The 15865-nt window shown below is 42.3% G+C and overlaps 1 protein-coding gene across 1 annotated transcript in view; it reads left to right on the top strand.

The window, feature by feature from the left end:
* The window catches only part of FOXP1 (forkhead box P1), a 174610-nt gene that overhangs the window by 66224 nt on the left and 92521 nt on the right, over window positions 1–15865 (top strand). The window contains exons 3-4 of the mRNA XM_077770637.1: window positions 9919–10056; window positions 11101–11190. Of these exons, the coding sequence (XP_077626763.1) occupies window positions 9919–10056; window positions 11101–11190 (228 nt within the window). The remainder of the gene's footprint in view (window positions 1–9918; window positions 10057–11100; window positions 11191–15865) is intronic.

Below are 15865 nucleotides of genomic sequence, written 5' to 3'. Positions count from 1 at the left end.
AAGCCTGATAACAGGAAATGTGAATCATACTATCAATGACTAATCTGCTTAAGAAAAAAAAAAATAAGTTACATTTATTTTATCATTAGGAAGCCAGGGTGAAAGAAGCCAATTTTGTTTTTTTTGCTTAATTGAAGTTTTTTATTTTAGAAGTGGCCCGGTATCGCTTTTTTTGTTGTTGTTGTTCGTTTGTTTGTAATAGATTTTCTAAGAGGAATGTGTGTGTGCAGTGAGAGGTGGTTATGTGGTAAAGTGTTCAAGCTAGCATGTCATTGTCAAAGACCTCAAACACGATCACATTGAGATTCTCGTTTAGGATTTGATGTGTTGCTGTTACTGTTGTTGAAAAGAATACAAAGCTTTCTTGAATGTTAAGACTCCTCACTAAGTAAACCAGATGAAGCCAGAACCACGTTCTGAATACCCTTCGCATAAATTGAAAAAAAAAAAAATGTCTACTTGTATTTTATGTGATTCTTTGTAGCTGCCTGACACATTTCAGTGAAAAGTGTGTAAAAATGAAACCAAAATACAGACTGCCTACCCAGAGACAGTGGCTGACTTACTCTAGGATGTGATAGAGTTGAACTGAAAACGGATTGGGCTGACACTTGATAATCAAAGTTGATTTATTGTTCATTAGTACTGCATTAGCCCTTTTCAGGCAAGACAGTTATTTGTGTGGTAGCCTGTCAAGACGGAGACTGCAAGCACCTGTCAGTTCTAAGGCATGAGATAAGCAACTAAATATTAAGATGATGCAAATAAAAATACATTGGCGTTGCTAAAGGGTCATAGGATCATAGTTTTTTCTTCTTTAAAAAAAAAAAAAGGCCCAGTATCGATCCATGAGAAGAAATCTCCTAGAGGTGTAATTTTTTTTTAAACCACAAGGACTACTTCTAGAATGAAAGCAAGGGGCTTTATATTCATTCTCCTGTTTACTCTAAGAACTTTCTTTCCTACTCGTAGATGCAGTTCATCTGATAAAAGCTGATCAGTTAACGAAGTAAGCCTAACCTGTCACTTATTTAATTTGAGTGATTCAAGAAATGTAGGCTTCCCATGTGTGTTGTTTTTAAATAAACATATTTCATTAAATGAAACTTTTCTAATCATGGGCTGATTATATGAACATGTGATATCATAGGTAAGCTATGATAATGTCAGATAATAATGTCAAGTGCATTTTCTGCAACATGTATCACTCCCGGTTTTTTTTTTCCTTCCCTCCCTGGAAGGGAATGATCTCATGACATATAATAGAAAACAACCTAAGTGTCAAAAGAAAACAAAATTAGTGAACTTTTGTCTGCAGCCATAGAAACGCAGATTAACTCATATTTTTCCAGAGGGTGGAATGGAAACATTCTGCGTGAGGATATATAGTGTATTGTCTTCTCAGAATTTTCATTTGACAGGGATTTTAGAGTCTGTGATCTTAATTAAATCTCAACTAGCTGAAATAATGCATCTAAAGGCATGCAGTGTTGCGTAACCTTGCTCAGTTGGTAAACCATAAATCATCAGAAAGCTTATGATAGGAACGGTTGGTTTGAATTTTTGTTGTTGTTTGCAGTTAAATGTACCTTAAAAACAAAACCTTCACCATTGCTGCCTTGTATTTGCACGCTGTCAGGAGCTGTCACTTGAAAGATAAACTCATTCATGACACTGACCAGTTCTGCAACTTTTCAGCCAGCCTCCGCACAATTACAAGATACAGTGAAATTAAAATCCAGATTAATTAAAAGCCATGAAATTCCAGATTTATCTTGGTGAATGTGGCAGAAGTGTGTTTGAGTTACCATGTTTCTGAGATCATCAGGAGAGAACACTGTGACCAGCTTCTCAGCCCGAACTAAAATTTGAGTAAAATTTGAATTGGCGAAAAAGAAGGTTGGAGGGATTTATTTTATTATGTGGTTTAGCTGCAGATGAACATCAGGAAAGAGAAACTTAACACTAGGCTCTTAGTAACTGGTCAAATACCATAGCCAGTTAGAATCCACTTCTGGTAGTTCTTGGATTTACAGGCAAAGGGAGAAGGCAGCAACAGTTGACCAGAGAAGGTTGGAATAAATAACTACGTAAATTGCATCTGTGTGTGTTCTATGTTAACAAATGAATTCGGTGATGAGGAATAATCATTAAGTAGCTGTTCACTAGTCCAGGTTTTACAGATTCAACTAGAGCTTGTGCATACTAGATTATTTACCTCTAGAACCTTTTAATCCGCTGTTTTTAACTACTGCAATTTTGGGTTCCTGTGTCTGATCTAGTAGGAGAAGCTGTCTACGTATAAGAATTCGAGAAAGCTATCTTGCAATGCATTGACTTTCGGCACCTTTGTACACACTGTTTCTTATAAAGCTGGAATTATGTTGCTGATGAGCTGTATGTCTTTGGGAGCAGAGGAGGAGGGCAGCCTTATGTGTACCTGCCAGGCCAGATTTGGGGTGGTCCTAGCTCCCCTAAGCTAAATGTGTTTTTGTTTGGTGAAAGGTTTCTTTTCTCGGAAGCAGCGTGGTATTTCTGGACATTCGTTTTAGTCATTCCGTAGTGTGCAAATACTTCTTTTCTTCCTCATGCATGGCATTCTACATTTAGCTTTATTTTCTTTCATTTAAAAAAAAAAAAAGAAAATTCAGGTACCTCTTGGTTTAAGATCCTCTGCACCTGGTGGGGACTGGAATTGTCTGCAGAGAGCTAAATGGGGCCTCCACTTCAGGATTGTAGTAATAATCTTCTCTGAGTCTCTCTTCCAACCTGGCAGTTTGTTTGAAGAGAAATTAATTTGGAATGAGAAAAATGAATATTGAACACATGCATTATACCTCACTTTTAACTCTGGTTAAAAGCACCTCATCAGTAACTGTGCAGGCTAAATGTTAGGGTGCACTTTTTAAGGATACCTTGGTATCGTGTTTTAAATTTTAAGCTTTATCTTGCCCTTAAATCTAAAACATCATTGTTCAAATAACTGAGAACAAGGTAAATCAACAACATCAAAAAGGTCGGCTGCTGTGATTTCTCAAGGGCTTGTTATTTTGTACTTCCCAATTCTATTTGATGTCCTGACAAAACAAGATGACACAGGGGAGAATACATTAAATTTTGATTTTTTTCATCTAACCTGTTACAGCTGTGGCAGCTTAATTCCTTTTACTTTTTCCTGAAGATGGTTTTTTTTTTGCACAATTACTCTCATTGTCATACCACCTCGCGAGGCGGGGCCTCACGGGTTTCCCATTTGCCTTGATTTCACTAGGCATTTTTTGAACATATTTTGACCTTTAACACGTAGGGAGCTTTTGGTTGGGCTTTGTCTTCATTAGAAATAAATCAGTGAATGGTGAGATTGTCAAAGAAGCAACTGATGTTTTCTCATTAGAATCTAATTTGCACCCCTTAGCTTAACTGTGATGTATAAGGGGCAGGTGTTGGAAGCAGGCGTGAGAAACTGCACAATTTGAGAAACTTAAGTTGTAATTCTAAAACAGGGGGATTGTACTGTCCATAAGGCCTTATAAAACTTTGGAATGATCAAATTTTGGCCTACCTGCCTGTTTAAATCCAATGATAGTCCTTCCCCCCTCCATTCCATAATACAAGGGGACTGGGTAGGGGGGAGTGAGGGATACATAATTGCAAACTTAATTCTTGGTCTTAGAAGATTGTTTTATGGACAAAAGATAAACATGGTAGTTCTCTTCGTTGAACAGTATCCCTCACCCCACAACTGTTTGTCCAAGCTGAATTCTTTTATTCGCATCCTGTATGTGTCTCAAATAGCACTGGGATATAGTTGCTGTCTCTTTTCAGTAATTTTGAATCATGCTTCAGTGTAAGAGAAGTTATTAAGCCAAGGCCTCTGCCATTTCTCTTCAGGAGCTAAAGAGCTGTGGCTGGACTCTTTTCTGGGGTTCCTTCTTGGGATAGTGCGCCCCTCCTCCTGTCTGCAGCCCTTAAAAATGATTTTTGTTGTTGTTGTTAAAACCAACTGTCATGGCAGGTTTGAGCCCCGTACACCACGTCATTTGCCATCACTTCTACCGGAGAAAGATTGAGGAAGGAAACGAGGCATTTTCTCTTGATTTAAATAATAATAATAATAGTTGCTAAGTTGACAAGATCAGTGCTTACTGGATGATTATTTTCCTATGTAACTTCCATTGTTTCCTGTATTTAACAGTCGCTAATGGGAGAAGCGATTTAATTTATGTAAACTTTACATTTTTATGCAAATGAATCTGATATTTATTAGAGCCAAAACAATTATGCTGGCACTCAGTGGAGTAACCTTGCATGCATGGGAAACGTTACAGGAGAGCAGTGGAGGTTCCCCTAATGCCTCTGCTGTAAACAAATAGGAATTTCTGCCACTTTTTAAAATTTAAAGACAAAAGAAGAGCTCCGAGAGCTTCGCCAGAGATTGCTTATTAGGGATGATAACCTGAAATAACTCCTGATTGGCAGAATAGTCTTGGCCTACAATTCTTCCTGAAAGAAAGATAGCCTCTCTTGATAGAATGTAATAAACAAAATGATAAAAAATGAAATGCTAATTGCATTTTAAAGAGCTCTTTTTTTTTCTAAAATTTTAATAGGTGGTTGTATTGTTACTGAGAGAACAGTTATGCTAATGACTGACTACTTAGATGATTTTGCATTAATATAATAACCATTACCTGCCTTAATGCTTTGTACAGTATTGTGGCAAAATATCTAAGTCTAAAAGAGTTCTACAAAAAAGCAGAATTCCATAATGAAACAGAATTATACTTTCCACATGAATAGCAGACTCTTTGTTATTTTTTGAAGACTGAAATATTATGTCAGAAATGTGTTTTCTTTCCTCCATGATACAGCTACCTTGCATGGTGTCTGTGTGTATGTGGCTCCCCCCCCCCGCCCCCTTTACTTCTCCTTCCTTCTAAATACCATGAGGAATAGATAGAAGCTTCCTAACTTTTTCGTTTGCCAATATAGCAGTTGTATCCTTTGGTTTATTAGTTATGAAAATTGTGGTCTTTCTCAGAGGGGTAACAGTGTAGTACTTACTTTCTTTTACACAGGCTAGCATCCCTGTGGTCATATGAAATGTGGCATAGTTGAGGGTTTTTTGTTTTTGTTTTTGTTTTTTCAATGGAGTTACTTTCTTGATTTGGTTTCGTGTTGCTGTTCTGGAGCTTTCTTATTTAATTTGTTTTGTTCTTGTTACTTAATGAACCAGGTAACACTTCCTAACCTGGTCAGTTATCATCCATTCACAGCCTGAAGTCTGGAAGGGACTCAAGTTTCCTGGGACATACACGTGGTGAATAACAGATTAAAATTAGTTTCTAAGTTATTAATCCAGATTAATGGAAATAAAACAGGACTTAAGTTTTTTGGCCACCTCATTTTCACTATTTGTACACAGAGCAATTATGAGAAGATGCTGATTACAAAATTTGTGTGTATTTACCCCGGGCAGCATTTACTTGTAGTTAACGTGAGTGCAAAGAGAAAGAAAAAAAAATGATAGCATGTTATTTCCAGTATTTATATTGTGTCATCTCCCCTCCCACCCAATTCCTCCAATTGTCTCCTAGATTAGAAAGGAGTATTGTTTCTATGGGCGTTTTTATTTGTTTGTTTGCTGTTGAGATATTTTTCCCCTCCCCATCACCTGCCTTTCCCCAGTGGGAATCAAAGAAGCTAACAAGGCATATTATTTTCATAGTCTCCTGGCCGTTCGGATGATGGAAAGTCAATTTGAAGTCAAAGAAAAACTGTATCAGGCAGAACTGACACAGTGGTGTCTGGGCTTAGACCAGCCCTTGCTGGTGCTAAGGACGTCTCCCCAGTTACTGGTATTAAGGTAGTAGCAGGTCCATACTAGCAGCGTTCCGACGGCCAGGCACGGCTGAATTTCCGCCATTCCCGCAGGTTCGTGTGCACCTGGGATCGGCCACACCCAAATGGTATCAGTCAGCAGTGTACTGTTCTGTGCGTGTGCTTTTTTTAATTCACGATTTCCTCTTGAAACTCAACGAAAGAGTGTTAACTGTGTGTGTGTGTGTGCGCGCGCGTGTGTGTGTTTAAATTCAGTTTTGTATGCTAGCATTCTTTAAATGTCTGCCAGAAGTTTAATTTGAATTTCTGATCCCTGAAGGCAGCTAGACAGAATCATTCTAGTTCTTCATAAATTGCCTTCTATGATTCATTGTTAACTCATAAAACATACTCATTTCTATATTCTCAAACAGTTAAGGTAGTTACAGCATCAGGGATATAATTTTTTTTGCACTATCTTTAAATTGTCATTTGAGAAAGAAATCAAGAATGAGTTTAAACTCCCAGTTAAGGCATGGGCCCCGTAGCACAAAAAGAAATCAGAATTTATTGTTTTTGTCTCAAGGAACGTAAGGTAAATGGCATGGAATCTGGGGGAAAAAAATAAAGTTTAGTTTTGACTGAAGACTCTCATAGAGAGGCCCATAAATAGTAGAACACTGTAGTTAAAAACTCACATGACTGTTTTAAATACTATTGATTTAAACCACTGGCTAGATTTTATGAATCAAAGTGTAATTTCTAAGCTTTGGCCATATTTCTCAATGCTAAAGCACTCTCTCTTGTGTGCCTTTAGCTGCTTTCCAGACATTCAACACAGGATTAAATGATAGTAGTTACAGTGATCAATAGGTTAAGACCAGTACAATCACTCTTGCCGCTAATGACCTCAGTAGTAATGGGCAATAAAGTGTGGGCTGTAATAGCCTCTCGCTGGTATTGCATGCCCTTTGATTCCTAGTATTAGTAGGGACTAGCTACATGAAAAAGTTGGACATTGGGAGTTAAGAGACTGGATATGTAGGCTATATTTCTTAACTATTTAAAACCTTAACCTGTGCTCAGATTCCCCCCCCACCCCCACCCCTTTCTACCCCATGGTGATTTCTGGTCCATTTGGATATGTTTGTTAAAGCCTTCCCTAACCTATCTTTCGTGGCACGTCGGAGCAGAAACTGGGGAAATCTCAGTTATTATCACATTTATAATAAATTAAGCTCGAGCCCACCTTTGAAAGGCTCACAGGCAAACTGGTGTGAAAATGTGCTTTCAGACAGTGAAAGCCAAGTTAAGGCTATCAGGATATAATAGCCCACTTCTGGGTATTCAGAGACCCGATCACCATGCAGGACGATTACTCAGGCTTCTTGCCTCTTTCCCTCCTTTGCTGTGCCTGCTGCTGTAGCATTTTATTACTCATCAGCACCTCCATCGAAATGTCCAAAGGGGGAAGAAAAAAAAAAAAGAGGAGACTCAAGTTCATTTTACTGTTCAGTAACATGACTACAAACATTGAATAAGTAACCCTGCGAAAAGCATGTTTAACTATTGACTGTAGGTAAGGGTTTATGTCAGTCCTGTCTGTGTATGTCAGTCCTTTTTTTTTTTTTTAACTTTTAAAATCGATTTTCTTGAACTATACATACAATAAAATGCACTCGGTTTAAGTGTGCAGTTGGAAGAATTTGGCAGTTGAGTACATCTGTGTGACTACCACCCCAGTCAAGATAGATGGCATTTCCATCACACACCCCCCCCCCCCCCCCCCACCTCCCAAGTTCTCTCATGCCCCTTTCCAACCTAGGCTTTCCATAGTTCTTTGAAAAATGGTGACCAAGAGATAGATTATTCCTAGGATGACTCCTGTTATAACACTGTTAATTTCATGTCCATCACCAGTTTCGATCTTACACCACCCTATTCCTGTCTGTTTTCCTGTTCATCACCATCAGAAATTTGGCTCAAGAATATTTATATTGTACGTCATCCAAGAAACGCAGAGGAAAAAAGAAACCTTAAACATGGTTCTTTTGTTTGCTTAATCAAACCTCCCTCTGTGATGATGCAACCTTCAAGGAAAAGTAAACTTCTATTGTGATATGTTGGCTTTAGCAGCTCACAAGATAGTGATTGGCACCCAATACATTTTGAAAAATTCACAAAGTTTCTTGTGTATGAAGACAGAGTAGACTAGTTGGAATTAATTTATAGATGGTTAGATGTTTTGATAATGCCTTCTTGTGTTTGCCCTAGATTGAATGCAAGTTCACTGTTCTCATCATTGGTGATATTTCGTGCTGCGAAGTAGCTTTTTAAAAGGATAATTTATCCATTCATATACATCTGTCCCTTTTTGCATATAAAAATATTCAGACATGCCCATCTGTTTTAAATTACAGTGTATCTACATCTACACTTAAAAGGCCACCGCAATAGGAAGAATTCGTTGATGACCTTACAGAGTTAGGTTAATGAAATTTTTCAAAGGTTCTGGCTGGTGTTTTCCAAACAATGCAAAACTTGCACACAAACATCCCCCACCCCCACCCCCGCACAAAACATCCCCACAACAACAGTGGAAGATGTTCACTGTACATGAATCTGACCTTCAGGAACCATTTTTAGTTCATCAAAATTAGTGATGCTGAGAAATCAGGACATCAGTGCATAATGACTGTGAAATTAGGAATGAGAGCTCGCTATGCAAATGACAGGACAAATCATGTGAAAAAGTCAAGATAAACTGCATATTAAGACATTATGTTACATAAAATTAATACTGCCTTTCTCCCTTTTGCTTACTGCTCCCCTGAAAGATTTTTTAATTCTTTTATCTTCTGATCAGCTATTGTCTGCCAGATTTTTTTTTTAAGTGGCACACAGGCAAAGTGCAAAACATGTTATTACCTTTTATTGTAATACATGAGATGACAGGAGATCCTTTTTAACAAAGTATATCCTTTACTGCTTCTAGCTTCTTGCTGTCACATGTTTGATTCGAAACCAAAGAAAAGTAAGATGCTTAAACATTACCGTTAGAAGACATACAGGTTTTGTCTTTCCTTTCATTGTGTGTTTTTTTTTTCCTTTCCTTTTTATGGGGGGGGGCAATTTTTCGTGAAATAGTCTTCTTGTATTACGGGGACTGACAAAATGGTTCTCATGTAGTCTGCAAATTAAACACAAGTGCAGTGATTATTTTGAATAGCTAAATTACATTCTAGAAAGCTTGCAGAATTCATAGCATTGTCATTAGGTATCCGCTTGAATACAATTTGTGTAACCTTGGCCAAGACAGCCTGTCATTTTAATGTCAGTGTTTTATCTGAACAAGACATCATCCTTTCAGATACAGTGTGCAGGTTCCTTGCAAAAATGCCCGTGCAGAAACGTGTTAACAGTTGCAAATATGAAATGCTATCAAGTTCATCACTGTAGCTGTTTGTCACTGAAATGTCATGGAAAGTAGCTTTTAATGGTATCACACGGCATAGGAAAGAATGGAGACATCTGTATGGTGGGTGAATAAGGAAGGGCAAAAGGCATCATAGGGAAGGTCCGTGTTGAAGTTTGCAAGGTGCGTCCGGGGTTCAGTTACCCGCAAGTCTTAGCGTTCATTGGCTGTCCTTAAAATCACCGTCCTCACAGTAAGTGGATCGGATTAGCTCCCACCGAGAAGGCGCAGGTTCCCATTTGCCTTCTTCCCTAAAACAAAAGTCAAGTTTGCGTGAAACTTCCCACAGCTGATTGTCACCAAAGACTCTTTAATAAATCGAGATCGTTCTGACGGAACCCCAGATAGCATCTGTTAAGCCTCGACGCCTTGTCCGCTGGCAAGACTGGTCTGCACACCTGTCAGTGCTGCGAGGCCTTCTTTTGTCTTTCTTCATTTCACATAAACTCCGTGATCGATTAAATAGGATCTGTCGCCCCGTCCCCTCTGGAGAGACACCCGTGCATGGGAAACTGGTCAGTTCTTGAAGCGGGCTCGTGACAGTCTGCCGCTGACCCTGGAAGGCTGAGTGCTGCGTGCGCGCAATTTCCTGGCTTCCTATTTATCCTTCATTAACGTTCTAGGTTCCCGTGTCAGTGGCTATGATGACACCTCAAGTTATCACCCCCCAGCAAATGCAGCAGATCCTCCAGCAACAGGTGCTGAGCCCTCAGCAGCTCCAGGTCCTCCTCCAGCAGCAGCAGGCCCTCATGCTCCAACAGGTAACCGCCCGTCTTCCTCCTCGCGGGGCCGGCGACTCCGCTCACCGTCCCCTGCCCCGAGCAGCTCCTTTCCCCAGTGCAGAGAAGGCAGAGCAGGGTGGCTGGGGCAGATGCAGCGAGCAGATCGGACCCCTGAATAATTGATCTTACTTTGCATCCCGGAAAGGGAGGGACCCCGCCAAAGTGACTAGGGGTTGGGCCCAGAGAGTACCCGAAGGACTGAGATTAGGGCTGTAATTGGACTTGGTAAAGAGGAAGATCTTTGAGGCTTAGATGGCTTTACGCTCTTTTATTTTGGTAAGCCCGGGGGCTTCCGAGTGGTGTGAATCAAAGCAAAATGGGGAGCACGTTAGGAGCAGGTTTACACGTGACAGCTCTCGAAGTCCCCATCTCAACTCAGAAGCTCGCAGAAGTTCTGCTTTTAAATGTAAAGAGACCTTGCGGAGTTGGGTACTCTTAAGGGGCAGGTGTGACGTCACTTCTCTCACATCTGCCGGTGCAGAAATGAACTTCTGGCTGCCATGGTGCCCTGGGGCCCTAACATTCACATTTCGCGGACACCCGAACCAAAGAGAGGAGACGCAGAAGTAGAGAGACAGAAGCTGCCCGGGTGACGCGCAGGGGTCAGGAGGCACAGGAAGCTCCCCACACTGTTGGCGCAGACGCGTGACCCACCCGCCACACTGGCCAGCCCCGTTCCCTCGGAGAGCATGCGCACGTTGGCGGTAGCGGTCCGCCAGGCTCTCTCCCAGCAAGGGCACTCTGGCTTTGTTTTACAACCAAAGGTCATTCCTTGCCTTATTTTAATTAGTTTGTGTAGAAAATGGTATGTTTTTCGCCAGTTCATTTCGGAGATTACTTTTCAAACAATAATGCCAAGAATAGTCAGCGTGCGCTGAAATTTATGGTCGCGTTTCCAACTAAAGGTCAGGCCGCTACAGATAAAAGGATGCTATTTTTCAAGTCACAGTTGTGGATGGCACCGAAAGGGACAGTGGGCTGGCGCTACCCTCTGTTACTTACCGCCCTCTCTTTCCTTTGTAGCAGCAGCTTCAAGAGTTTTATAAAAAACAACAGGAACAGTTGCAGCTTCAGCTTTTACAACAACAACATGCTGGAAAACAGCCTAAAGAGGTACCGACAATACATATTTTACTTTCAAACCACAGACCCCAGAGGACTATCTAGTGGCTATTAAACTGTCATTCATCTTTTAAATGATTGCACCACTGAGCTCTCGGTTCTCAGCTCTCAGGCCGAGGTAGCGTCCTGTTCTCTCTGACATGTCTCCGGGTTCCACTTGCTCGCCGCCACACGCTCGATGCCAGCACCGCGGCAGGGGTCCCGTCGGTGAGCACCGGGCGGGGGGCGGGCGGGATGGCAGGCAGGACCTTCGAGGCTCCTCGCGCACCCCTGTAGAAGCGCGGGCGAGGAGGCGAGCGCGTTCAGTGGAATTTCACCTGGATGCGCACCTGGGATTTTTCCCCAGCTCACTGAGCTTGGGTGTGTGGGGACGGCCCTTTGCTTTGCAAGAGTTGTGTCTTGCGAGGTTGGACGGACAGAAAGGTCAGGACAGGCTTCAGCATCCCTGTCTGTCTCCGTGTAACTTCTCCTCACGAGTTGCATGCATTTGGCAATCGCTCCAGGCAGGTGTGAGGCGGTGAGGTACAGGGAAGACCCCTTCCTCGGAGCTTGGGGGACCTGCGCTTCCCTGGCGTGGAAGCGCATCGCCGCCGCGGCTCCTCTGTGCAAAGCGCTGTGGGAGGGCGCGTGGCTCTCGCCCCGGCCACGGCACCCTGTTAGGTGACCGTGTCGCGTCCGGAAGCGGCCAGGCCTTCCCAGGGAGGGCTTCCGCGTCTCACCTTCTGTGCAGCTCTGTGTCGGGGAAGGACAGGCGGTTGGAGTGTCCGAGTGCATGTGTGCGTCATCCTGACATCTTTCTGCGGATCCCAGTTACCCGATGTAACTTGCCTCCTCACGTTCTTATGATGGACTGGAATTCTTTTCACCTGTTCACCTTGGGATGTCACAGTTTGTAGTTGGAAAGACGGCACAGCTCGTGGTCCAGTTGCATGGCTTCTTGGCTGGCCCTAAGCAAGCAGCCCCTTCCGTTAGTTGAGCAGGAGCATTACACGCCGACTCCACATGCCTGCCCCTCACGTGAGAGTGAATGCGAGGCAGCGCTCGTTTTCCACCCTGGGAATGACACACACATTCTTCCTTGGCCGGCTCCTCCCTCGGCATCACTCGGGCACTTTTTCCGGGCCCTGCCAAGTTTCTCCCGTGCAGTCCCATTCAGCAGCCTGGACGCAAACCCCTGCAGAGCAGGGGCAGTTTGGGGGTGAAGGGGAGGAGGTGTTTCAATGAAAACGCGGACACAACCTAAGTACAGTGGCGCGCTACCGGGCGCTGCTCTAATAAAAAAGGGAACAGATTAAAAAGTGTCTAAAATGTAAATCTAAAGGACTAACAGTAATTAAAATGGAAATGGCCCAGGGAGGGAAGGCATGTAATTGTGAGATATCACTGTGCAGAAGGCTCTCAGCTTTGTTTTGCTGGCTGTTTTTCTAATTCAGTAGGGCTTACTCATCAGTGGCAGTTCAATGCGCGTTAATGACTCTGGGATTGCAGGCATCACTCTGGACAAAGAAATGATTATTGTGCGGTCAAAAGAAGTTCAAAGACAAGAAGGGAATTTCAGTTTTTTCCTTAGAGATCCACATTCAAGAGCATATAAATTAAGCCAAATGTTAAAAACCACAGTCTGAAAGCTGACTTCAAAGTCACAACTCTCTAATTAATGAACTGCGAGCTTCAGTTTGGACAAGTTGTGGTTTGATGCGCCCATAAATCAACATGACAGGCCTGTTTCACAGTCTCAGACAGTGCTTGTCATTGAGTCACATCAGATGTAAACACAGCAGAAAAAAGAAGGGATATGAAGGAGGTGCAATTGATCAACAGAATTGGTAAAAACCCACTTTTGAAGCACATTATGCATGATCACAGGAAATGGTTACAGCCTCAAGAGGTTTCCCCCTTCTGCTGTTGCTTTTTTGAATCAGATTTCTAACAGCCTTCAAAAGGGAGAATAAGAATTATGGAGTTTCTCCCCCGTGGCTCGCAGGCAATAACCCCCTGTTGTTATTTTGTGCTTCTTTCTTTTCAAAGGCATCAAAATTTAGTTTTTTAAAGATCTTTAACTCTATATTTGAAGACAAACAAAAAAGGGCTGCTACTGTCATTCTTATCAGTTACCAGGGATCGTGTTTTTTTTCTTTCTGTTGCCACTTCTTATTAACCTCTTATTTGGTCTGTTAGACATAGTTTGGAATGCACGTCTGCACGCTGAGAGAACATGAAAGTTCAGATGAGCTCAGAGGGCAGATAAAGAAATGTGAAGGCGAAAGTTACACAGCAGAAGGAAGGATAAAAGTTAACTCGCCCAAATTGCTGCTGTCAGAAAGGGGGGCATCTCGGCACACAGTTAGGATGATGGTGGCGTCGAGTTGGGGAGGGGAGCCCGGGAGGGAGCCCGGGAGAGAGGGGAGAACTTTGGACCGGAACGAGGAGAAGGTGAGACGTTGGAGTAGCCTGTTAGCATCCGTGGGGCAGGAGCTTTGCTGTGGTCCCCCTCTGTCATCCGCTTCCAAGGCAGACGTGATGCAGGACATGGGTTGTCTTCAACATCCTGGTGGGGGGGTGGGGGGTGGCAGACCAGTGGGCCGGTCTCCTTGGGCCCCACGGTGTACTGTCGTGGTGCCAGTGCAGTGGCACAATTAAGAGGTCCTTACCCTCCCGAGGTAAGGGGGCAGTCTCCCGAAATGATCAGCCAGGGGGCCGTCCATTCGTGCTGCAGTGAAACACAGTCACATGGCAGCAGATTCAGGATGTAGACTGGTGGTTAGGATTTTAACAGGGTTTGAGCTTGGATGTTGACAGATGGAACAAGCGTATTAATTTACTGAATCTCCAGTCATTAGTGGCTCATAATTTTGAATCGTTCAGCCCCCGCCGCCGCCACCCTTCTCCCTTTTTCGATTACCTGTGCAGTAAGACACTTGACCCTGAGCCAGAACAGCGTTTCTCCCCTCAACTTTTTTCGAAAGTCGCCTCGCCTCAAGATGTTTCCGTGAGAAAGTTAGGCTCCCCATTGGGGTAGACCTAAGACCTTCTTAGGAGACAGACCTTTCCATCGCCCCATACGGCCACTCAGGTGGCCGCCCATTAATATTTGACAGAACGGGTGTGGAAGACTGAAGGCAGATTTAATTTTGAGTCAGGCTACGAAAAGAAAAAAAAGATCCCATCCTGTGCGGGTGAGGTAGGCTCAGTTGATTGTTTTAAAAGGGCCGTTTGTCCGGGCAGTTGTGACAGTTTACATTAGGCAGCAGGGAGGAGCCGAAGAAAGGAAAACAGACCTTTGACTGCAGCTCTAGGGAGGGGACCTGAAATGCAAGGTTTATCAGGGCATTCGAGCATTTTAACACTGACTACTGACCTGTCCAGGGGACTGCGTGGAGACCTTTTTTGTATGCATTCAATTGTGAGAAGTAAACAAACGGGCTCGTATCCTGTGTTTGGTAACTGGGTGGGGAGCACAATTTGGCAACCAGTGTTGCTTTTAAATTCTTTCTTTGGACAATGGGCCTTGTATACTTTTATATCCTGGCTTTTCAAACGTGGACAGCTTTCATGAGCTTTTCCTAGGGATGGCCACCGAGACAACAGAAAAGCCATCCGTCATTTTATATAAATACAGAATTTTTAAACATTTCATTTACAGTAAGACAGGAAACACCCTCCCCAAACTCTCGCACCCCCTCTCCATTATTTTCTGCTTCAAGAAGAGCTCGTTCCTCGATCGTTTATTGTGTAGCCGTGTTGTGTTTTTCTCTTCCTTCCTTCTTTTTTTTTTCTAAGTATCATGAATTAATATCTGTTGAAGAAGTGAAGAAATCATCTTGACATGAATATAACTATCATTGGGTTTTACATTAATGTGATAACTTGGGAAAGGGTGAAAACAATTGGATCATTTTATGCATGCTGTTCTTCAAATGAAAACACTGGCTTTTCATTTAAATTTATTTAAATTTTTGTTGTTAGTGGTATAGAATTTGTTTTTTGGAGTGAAACTCAATTAACTTTCTCAGTGGCATGGTAGTAAGTCTGAAATTGGTTGCTAATATGAGAATGATGGTTTTTACTGTAAAATAAACTGCATGGAGACCGAGAGGGAACCACCATTTTTTCTCTCCCTTTGAACTTCTGCATCAGAAGGTCTTGATACACATACCATTTTATGGATGTATCAGATCAAGGTTATGTGTTAGGTTAAGTGAATGCAGTTGTTTGCAAAGTAGAGTTACTAGAACCTCTGAAAGGGTTGTGTAGTCCCGTTTAGTTGCGAAAGTCTCCCCGATGTTTCAAATGATACTCAGCATTAGGAAGGAAAACGGATCTTGTTCTTTACTTAAACAACCTTTTTTTTGGGGGGGGGGGAGGTGACAGTTTGGGAAGGGTTAAATCTCCTTTCATAATTGTTAGCCGTAATGTGGCTAAGACCTCCACCTCGATTTGATTCCTAGCAGATTAAGGATATTAGATAATTTCCTTCTATTTATTGTACTACTGCACTGTATTATCTTTCTATCACTCAGATAATTACTGAGGAAATCTACATTAATTTTTTTTGGCTGGAGCGAGGCCTGCTAAACACAGGAATGATGTATTGATGTTTTACACAACAAAAGTTTTCCTCCTGTCATTGTCCAGTCAACAAAAAGATATTTATCATAGTGTAAAG

This window comes from Crocuta crocuta, unplaced genomic scaffold (assembly GCF_008692635.1).
Source record: "Crocuta crocuta isolate KB4526 unplaced genomic scaffold, BGI_CrCroc_1.0 scaffold126, whole genome shotgun sequence".
In the NCBI taxonomy this organism is placed as follows: Eukaryota; Metazoa; Chordata; class Mammalia; order Carnivora; family Hyaenidae; genus Crocuta; species Crocuta crocuta.
Note: the sequence above shows the minus strand (reverse complement) of the source record. Positions and strands in the feature narration are given on the sequence as shown.